Source organism: Erigeron canadensis, chromosome 1 (assembly GCF_010389155.1).
Source record: "Erigeron canadensis isolate Cc75 chromosome 1, C_canadensis_v1, whole genome shotgun sequence".
NCBI lineage: Eukaryota > Viridiplantae > Streptophyta > Magnoliopsida > Asterales > Asteraceae > Erigeron > Erigeron canadensis.
In genome coordinates, this window is record NC_057761.1 from 54,869,344 (window position 1) to 54,878,216 (window position 8,873).

Here is an 8,873-nt window from a genome sequence, read left to right on the forward strand (position 1 = left end):
TTTGTTGGAAGTTATGCTCTCATTGTTAAGCATGTGATCTTGCATGCCCATTTTTTCATCGTGAACGGTCATGTTCGGTATACTTTTTGCCATGGTTGTTTTGAAACTGTGTGTTGTGAATGTGTGTTATTTGGTTAAAGAATAGTGTGTTTTTTATGTAGAAAATAAGAAGGTAAATAGTTTGTATATATATATATATATGATAAATAAGGACGGACGAGTCACACCTAGCGGTATGCACTCGTCCTTCATGTCAGAATGGGTGGGGAACGGATGGGGGTTGTACTCTAATCTCTCAAACCCTGGAGATTTCAAAAATCTTCTAATTAAACTCCTGTCCAATAAAAACCTTCTAGTTTTCTTCAAATCTAAACCAAATGCCTATTATACCCGATCATCATCATGAAACATCACAAGTTAACTATAGCAACAAATTTGTTTGATGATTCTCAAGCACCAAACAAAAATACTGAGAGAAGTGCGAAGTGCAGTGAAAGTAAATAAAATTAACAAGAGTAGTTATTCACTCAAGATTAACATAGAAGTTAAACAGAGATACGTATGCATGCATATATATATATAATCCAGCACGTACATGAGTCAATCTGTAGATAATATAATTAATCCATTAGCTAATTAATTAAGCGTTCATATTTCTCCATATTTTATAAATATGTTCATTCATAAAGATGGCACATTTCTGTTGACTCCTCAATTAATTAACATTAGCAAATTCTATTATTGGAAAATAGCAATAGCAATATTATTATATGTTAATATAATCCTATTTTCAGCAAGAAAAAATCTCTATATATAGATGCCTATAGATACACTTATAATCAGCCATCACCAGAAGAAACACACACTACTACTCGATCTCCAGCTATATATATATATATATCTTTTAATTATTATATAGTATAAATAATGGCTTCATTATTGTGGACACCTACTTCTCCATTTTCTGTTTGCAATCCTAGTTCCTTAACTATTAGTAAAAGAAATAATAATATTGTCGCCAGTAGCAGTAACAAGCACCGATTAATGTATTCACCAAGATGCAGCAAGCAGCTTCCGAATGTCATTAGCCCCATGGAGACCACAGACGTCATTGTCAGAAGATCGGCAAATTATCAACCTTCATTATGGTCCTATGATTTTGTTCAATCGCTTTCTAGCAAATACAAAGTACGTACCTACGAACGTATATATGTTAAAATCTTACATACGTACTGTATGTATGTGTACGTGTTAGCTGCTGCAACATATAACACATACCACAGTGCGTGTTAAGTGCAGCATATAACACGTACGGTTTTTAGCAAATCTGATGTTTTTGAACTCAAGACTTCTATATATGCATATGATTTCCATTAGTTCCCTACATGCACCTGGAATTAAATTTATTTACAAACCTTGAATACTTAATTTTAAAGGTCATAATATTTTCTGTTTGCAATAGTTGTTTGCTAGCTTACAATTAAGTTATAATAGGGTGCATTATGTGTTGCTTAATTTTGGGTATATATGTGTAGGAAGAGAAGTATATGATGAGGTCCCAAACTCTGAAAGAAGTGGTGAGGACCATGATTTGCAAAGAGATTGGAATGGTGGAAAATCCATTGAGCATACTCAATCTGGTTGACGATTTGCAGAGACTCGGCATATCTTATCATTTTGTTGATGAAATAGACCGTCTCCTGGAGAACATACACTGCAATTACTACAAAAATCAAGAAAAGTGGACTAATATGGATTTTAATCTTAAATGCCTTGGTTTTAGACTCTTGAGGCAACATGGGTATCATATCCCTCAAGGTATATATATATATATATGATAATATGAAGTACTCGTAATTAATACGTCAAGTATAATTAATATGTTTAACCCATTTCTCTGATTCATAATCTTCAACAACTTTTTATGGTTCTATGCAGATATATTTAGCGACTGCCTAGACGCAGATGGAAATTTTAAGGGACACTTGTCAGAAGATATCACAGGTATGCTAAACTTGTATGAGGCTTCCTATCTTTCCGTGGAGGATGAAACTATACTGGATGATGCTAGAGAATTCACAATAAAATATCTGGAAAAAAGTTTAGAGAACAGGCTTGGAGATCAACACATGTTGTCGTTAATAAGCCACGCATTGGAATTTCCCCTTCATTGGAGGGTTCCACGGGTGGAGGCAAAATGGTACATTGATTCATATGAAGCAAGAAGAAGTGGCATGAATCCCACCGTGCTAGAGCTTGCCAAACTAGACTTCAACATGGTACAAGCCGTTCACCAAGAGGATTTGAAATACTCATCAAAGTATGTATGTATATAAATCATTTTAATTATTACTCGTATTTTTTTCTCACTTGGATTTTCGTGTATATCAACAAAAACTAGATGATCTCAGAATTTCAACATGTGTGTATATATATATACGTACAGTTGGTGGAAAGAAACATGCTGGGAAAACTTTGGATTTGGTCGTGATCGTTTGGTTGAGAACTTTATGTGGAGTGTTGCTGAAAACTACTTGCCTCACTTTCAAGGAAGGAGAGCTCTCGCAGCTGTTAATGCCTTGATAACTACAATTGATGATGTCTATGATGTTTATGGTACATTGGATGAACTCGAACAATTCACCAACGTTGTGAACAGGTTCGGTGCTGCTATTTAATTATCAAATAGAGTACTGATTCTCTTAGGATTATTTCTTAGTATATAATCTGATCGATCTTTGGATATATATATATATATATATATAGTTGGGATGTCAACCAAATTGAAGATTTCCCGGAGTACCTGAAGATATGCTTCCTTGCACTCTACAACACGATCAATGAGATATCATATAACATATTAACAAACAAAGGAGTTCACATCCTTCCGTACCTTAAAAAGGCGGTAATATATCATGTTAATTCCAGATTTTCTTTCATGTAGCTAGTTTGAGTGTATATGTAATTACATCAAGTTTGAAATTGCAGTGGCAAGATTTATGCAACGCTTACATAATAGAAGCAAGATGGTACAATGATGGACATACACCCACTTTCACCGAGTTCATCAACAACGCATACATGTCAATAGGCATTGTCACCATCATCAGGCATGCCTATTGGTTAACTTTAACCAGTGTGCCCGAAGACGCACTTCAACGTATCGAAAGAGCTGAAAATATGATAAACAGTGCTTCCCTAATCGTGCGACTCACTAATGATATTGGCACATCATCCGTAAACTTCTTTAATTTGCTATATATATATATATATATATATATCTTTTTAACATATTTTTCTTAAATATATTCCTATTGATCTTCACTCAACTTGTCATATAATCTAATTGATTTTGAGCAGGCAGATGAAATGACTATTATATATATGCTCATAATAATATCAGATGAAATTTTTTTTTTTTTTTTAAGTCAAACTTGGCCAGTTGACCGAGTTGCTGAATACTCCCCCGAGTTCCGAGTACTCAAAAGGCCTCGGAATAAAAAAAAAAAAAAGTCAAACTAAACATTTAGTTCTCTTATACAATTTGAATAAGGAAATAATTCAATTGATTTTGAACGGCAGATGACATGACTATTAGTAATATCTGATGAATTAGATTTTTTCTAAGAAGTCAAACTTGGCCAGTTGACCGAGTTACCTACTCCTCAAGTACTCCTATTACTCCTCGACTAGCCCGATTACTCCTCGATCAGAGCTTTACAACATTGACAAAATCACATTAATTATTAGAATCGGATCATGTGGTATCTGCATGTGAGTGATATGTGAGCATGCAAAATATCGTATCTAGCTATGATGATCTTGGATCATTGTGATCGAATGTGTGTGGGGGGGGTGGGGGGAGACCAAACATAATAAACATATATGAAAATTTGAAAAATACACCCGAAAACAGAGATTTTGTATTATAGTATATATTTTCCAAAAAGTGTGACATGCTTAATTTCAACGAGGCTTACAAGAAAAAATTTAATAGTTTGATTAATCATATCTCAGCTGTTATTTACTTATGATTGAAAAAGAGAAATTTTTTTTAGAAAACCCACTACTTCTGGCTAGTGAATTTGGCATTAATTTTCGCACTCAATATATATAAATTTTTGTTGTTGTTAGGATGAACTGGCAAGAGGTGATGTTCCAAAATCAATCCAATGCTATATGAAAGAGACCGGTGCAACTGAAGTGGAGGCAAGAGCGTATATAAGGCGGTTGATCCTGGAAACATGGAAAAAGCTGAATAAAGAATGCCTTGAAATCGGTTCTGAATACCCACAAGAGTTCGTGGAAAGCGTAGTGAACCTTGCCAGGATGGGCCATTTCATGTACACAGATCGAGATATGCATGGTAATGCCGAAATGTTCAAGCCCTATGCGTTATCAATGTTTGTTAATCCAATCTTCTAATCAAGGGATCGATATGCTAGAAGTTAAGCATATTTGGCCGGTTTGAGTTCTAACGTGACAATAATTTGGATTGAGTGGGTGCACAAAAGCCCGTTTGTGGGTCGTTGTTGCTCTATATACAGATATATATACTGTTTGCTAATAACGACATTTCTACCTTGTTCTTATAGGTGTTGTTAGTTTGTTACTCGTATTAAGTAGTATTTGTTTTGAATCTTGTTTTCACCAAATGCAAAAGTTCTTCAAGTAGGTCAAGATGCAAAAAGTTTAAACATGAAACATAACACAACATATTTCATGTATAATATCATTATAAATCTCACCTAATATACAACTAACAAGACAACAATAATTTGTACCCAATCTCGGCATAAACGGGTTATGGGAGAGGTGTGATGTAGACAGTTTTACCTCTATCCAAAGGTAATCAATTAAACCCATGGCCGGATCTTAATAAACGTACATATATACAAAATGATAACTTTTCCCAGCATTCTTGAGTACTTAGATTTCTTGTATTGGATCGCAAAGCAATGACAATACATGATTGATAGTGACATCGTCGGGACGGCCATGCCAGTCACCATGGCCGTACATGAACTGTGACATCCTGGCTATGTTTGTTGCACATTCGATAAACTCTCGTGAAATTTGGGAATTATCACATAATGCTCGTTCTTTGTTAAGTTTCTTCCATGTAATCATGATTAACTCGTGTAGATATGTTCTTGCTTCGTCTTCAGTACCACCAGTATCATGCATGTAGCATTGGATTGATTTTGAATTATCACCTCTTTCCATCTCATCCTTAACCAAACAAGAAAAAACTTAATTAAGCTTAATTATTTATATATAGCTAACAAGAAAAATTGGATTTAGGAAATATATAAACTAGCATAATGAGTATAGTATGTAGTTACTGCAGATGTTCCCAAATCATCAGAGAGTCGTAAAATTTGTGCTGAGCATCGAACTATGTTATCAGCTCTTTCCATGCATTGCCCGATTTGTGCTGATGAAGTAGTTGATGCTAAAAAATTAAAATGCATGAGTGTTACATGAGCTGATATCGAGACACAAGCGTTGTCCAAGTACTCCTCAAGTGTCGGTGCATGTCTATTATGGAACCACTTTGCTTCTACTAGGTATGCCTTGCATAAATCGGTCCACTGCATTTGTTACCGATTCAACTTAAAATATATATATAAGAATATTATACATTAGTTATCTAAATTTATACTGTATCTATCACAATTTCAAAACTCCCATAGTTAATTATATATAGTTAAAGGTTAATTAGTTAGTACTGCTTGCTTTAGGAATGGAAGACTGTGGAATCCTGTATCTGTCAATGTGTTGTAAGCGATCTCATTTATCGTGTTGTAGAATCCATGGAAACATATCTTCATATAATCTGGGAGTTCATCAATCGCATTGATATCCCATCTGCATTAGTAATTTCGTCATATATCTCAAAATTTGTATAAACAGGAGGAAAAAAATATACTAGCTGCTATACAATTTTGTGATTCGATCTAATAAAGCAATTGCTTAATTACCTGTCTATAACATCTGTAAATTTTTCAAGTTCGTCCAAAGTGCCATACACATCATAAATATCATCAATTGTAGTTATTAGAGCATTAACCTTTGTTAAAACTCTTCTTCCATAACTAAAATGAGGCAGGTAACTAACACCAATCGTCCATAGAAAATTCTCCACCAGCCGGTCTCGAGCAAAGCATAACTTCTGATCCCATTTCATATTTCTCCACCACCTGTTAATTACTAATATAGTATCATCATCTATATATCATGGTCGATATATACAAATGATATTGTAATTGGAGTTAATTAGAAATGATACCTTGACGAGTCTTTTAGATCTTCAAGGTGGATCGTCTGAACAATGTTGAAATCCATCCTTGCAAGCTCAATTAGTGTGGGATTCATGCCATTTCTTTTCTGATCATAAACTTGAATAAACCACTTGGCCTCTACTCTTGGTACTCTCCAGTGTAGCGGAAGCTCCAGAGCGTGGCTAACCAACAAGGATATACTTTGGTCCATGTTCTCAAGATTTTCTTGGAGGTATCTGGTTGTGAAATCCCTAACATTATCCAATATGCTTTCATCCTCGAAGGAATGATATGAAGCCTCGTACAAGTTCAACAGGCTCACCATATCTTCATATGATTGTGGTTTAAGGTTTTGAATCTCATCCATAAAGTTGTGAAATATATCTGTTGGCCGACAAGTAGATTTCTTTAGAAAAATAAGATAGTTATGTTGGGGATATGCAGTAAACAACGATTAAAAGAGGATATATATTCAATCTCCGAAGGCGTGTGTAACACTATCAGACTGAATCAATTCGGTGGTTCACCCCAAATTACACAATCGGATACAATCAGCCCGACCCCAGTCAGGGGCTCTGCCCTTTGGACCCCCCTAAGATCATAATAAATTCATATAAGCGTGCACTCCGCACCACTATACTTAAATGATGTATTATTATGACTTATATAAACAATTAATCCAATAGTAAAATACCAACAAGTTATATACTCCGTATCAATTAGTTGAACTTTTACTATGCATAACATTATACATGGAGAATCCAACAAATATATATGCAATCAATACTCTCTCATCTTATTTTAAATGTCATAGTTTGACTTTTTTTTAATTTTGACCGTAAATATTTTTGGTTTCTATTAAAGTAGTTATGACAGGAATAGCAATGAAAAGTACATAATTTCAAACCTAATCCATTCATATATCTTATAGTAAGTGTTGTATGATACGGGTAATAACAAAAATATTTGCAGTCATAATTGACGGAAATAGACCCAAAAGGTCAAACTAAACATCTAAAATGAGCGAGAAAGAGTAACTAGTCTTTTAAGATGTGTAGGTATATGTATGACTATAACGACATCATATGAAACAACAATAGACTGAAGCTGTACCTTGGGGAACTTGATAACCATGCTGTCTAAGTAGTCGAAATCCAAGGGATTTAAGGTTCAGATCCATTTCGTTCCAACTTTCATGGCGTTTGTAGTAATCGTGGTAAATCATCTCCAAGACATTTCTTATATCTTCTTCAAAATGATATGATATTCCGAGTCTTTGCAAGTCATCAACCAACTCTAGGGTCTTAATTAATGGATTCCCAACGTTTGTAGTATCTTTTGGTAACATGGCCTTCACTTCTTCCTTCAAAACATGTGCTCTTGTGGCATATATGTCTTCTCCCTGTATGTTTGAATTGTTGAATTAAATGGATCATAAGTTATCATCTTCAATAAATTAAATGAAATAAAATTAGTAGCTAGGATTCTATTTGGAAGAATAGTGTTATTAAAAGGAAGTTGCAAAAGATTAAAGATAAATCTACTAATCTACGCATGATGCATCTTTTCCGGAGGTATCCAGTTTCATCAACATCATCGAGATGTATGTACCACTAGTGAGACGACTACCAGAGGCTTGACTATTTTTAGTAATCGATGCCGATGAGATTTCGTTGCTGGATATTCAATTCACCGAGACGAAGAAAAGGTGGCAGAACGCACTCTCGAGTGTCGATCGAGTAATTAAGCAAGCAAAAAGGGGAAAATAAAAAAATTCAAAATAAAAAGTCACGTTTAGAAAACTCGATCGATCGATCGATCAATCGGGTCATCACAATAAATTTGCGAAGCTCCGAAATACCACTTTTGCAAATTCACTACCGTCTTTTGCAACTTCCTTTGTAAAAGACACACTATTCTTCCAGAAAATATTCACAATTAATTGTAGCTTAGTCATCATACTGTGTATCTACTAGTGAGTGATTGAACATGATCAAATGACCATAAAGAGGGTTGATAATTTGCTGATCTTCGAACAATTAGAGGTTTAGCATTGACTGCAGTGTCCACGCCCATCGATGATGATGATGTGGAATTTGATGAACATAAAGGCTTGCATATATCAAATCTACTTGTGTATGTAACTACAGAGCTTTTTTTACGGATAACTGGACCAATAAACAAGTAAACTGAAGCCATAGACAAATACAACCTTTTTTTTAAAAAAGTTGGAATCGTTAAGTTATGGCCGGGTATGATTTTGTATAATATATTACACACACCGTGACACATGAGATTGTCTAGGAGGGAAATCGCGCCATATATATAAATACTCTGCATAATTTTATTTGAAAGTCAAAGAGTCAACTTTCTAAAAAAATCCTGCTTCCGTTATACATCTATACTCCCTTAATAAGCAAACTATCTCATCCCTCTTTTAACACCTCTACTTTTAAAATGTCTTTTATGCCCTCCTAATTTACACTACCCTATTTTTTCTCCATCACGCTCATTACACACACATACGTTCATCCGATTTCCGATTTTCTCTCCCTCCCCCCTTCTCTGATTTTCTCCCCCCATAAACAC

General features: G+C 34.7%; 2 protein-coding genes across 2 annotated transcripts; one reads left to right on the plus strand and one right to left on the minus strand.

Annotated features, from left to right (window-relative positions):
• Positions 1-907: 907 nt before the first annotated feature.
• LOC122585070 ((-)-beta-pinene synthase, chloroplastic-like) lies at positions 908-4,576 on the plus strand. The gene is made up of 7 exons (XM_043757168.1): positions 908-1,188; positions 1,536-1,818; positions 1,939-2,320; positions 2,447-2,659; positions 2,767-2,905; positions 2,989-3,237; positions 4,135-4,576. The coding sequence occupies exons 1-7, from the start codon at positions 928-930 to the stop codon at positions 4,423-4,425; spliced, it is 1,818 nt and encodes a 605-aa protein (XP_043613103.1). The 5' UTR covers positions 908-927; the 3' UTR covers positions 4,426-4,576.
• Positions 4,577-4,699: 123 nt separating this feature from the next.
• Positions 4,700-8,568, minus strand: LOC122602457 (R-linalool synthase QH1, chloroplastic-like). The gene is made up of 7 exons (XM_043775122.1): positions 8,247-8,568; positions 7,398-7,686; positions 6,293-6,668; positions 5,985-6,203; positions 5,733-5,871; positions 5,346-5,594; positions 4,700-5,232 (listed from the first exon to the last, which is right to left on the minus strand). Exons 1-7 carry the CDS (start codon positions 8,481-8,483, stop codon positions 4,930-4,932), a joined length of 1,812 nt encoding a protein of 603 aa, XP_043631057.1. The 5' UTR covers positions 8,484-8,568; the 3' UTR covers positions 4,700-4,929.
• Positions 8,569-8,873: the final 305 nt, after the last annotated feature.

Excerpts from the sequence above, each read along its gene's own strand:
- LOC122602457 (XM_043775122.1), bottom strand. The coding sequence starts at position 8,483 with ATGGCTTCAGTTTACTTGTTTATTGGTCCAGTTATCCGTAAAAAAAGC. Across the intron at positions 7,687-8,246 it reads CACTCACTAGTAGATACACA|GGAGAAGACATATATGCCAC; the intron begins GTATGATGACTA and ends TCAAACATACAG. Across the intron at positions 6,204-6,292 it reads GATCTAAAAGACTCGTCAAG|GTGGTGGAGAAATATGAAAT; the intron begins GTATCATTTCTA and ends AGTAATTAACAG.
- LOC122585070 (XM_043757168.1), top strand. The coding sequence starts at position 928 with ATGGCTTCATTATTGTGGACACCTACTTCTCCATTTTCTGTTTGCAAT. Across the intron at positions 2,321-2,446 it reads GATTTGAAATACTCATCAAA|TTGGTGGAAAGAAACATGCT; the intron begins GTATGTATGTAT and ends ATATACGTACAG. Across the intron at positions 2,660-2,766 it reads TTCACCAACGTTGTGAACAG|TTGGGATGTCAACCAAATTG; the intron begins GTTCGGTGCTGC and ends ATATATATATAG.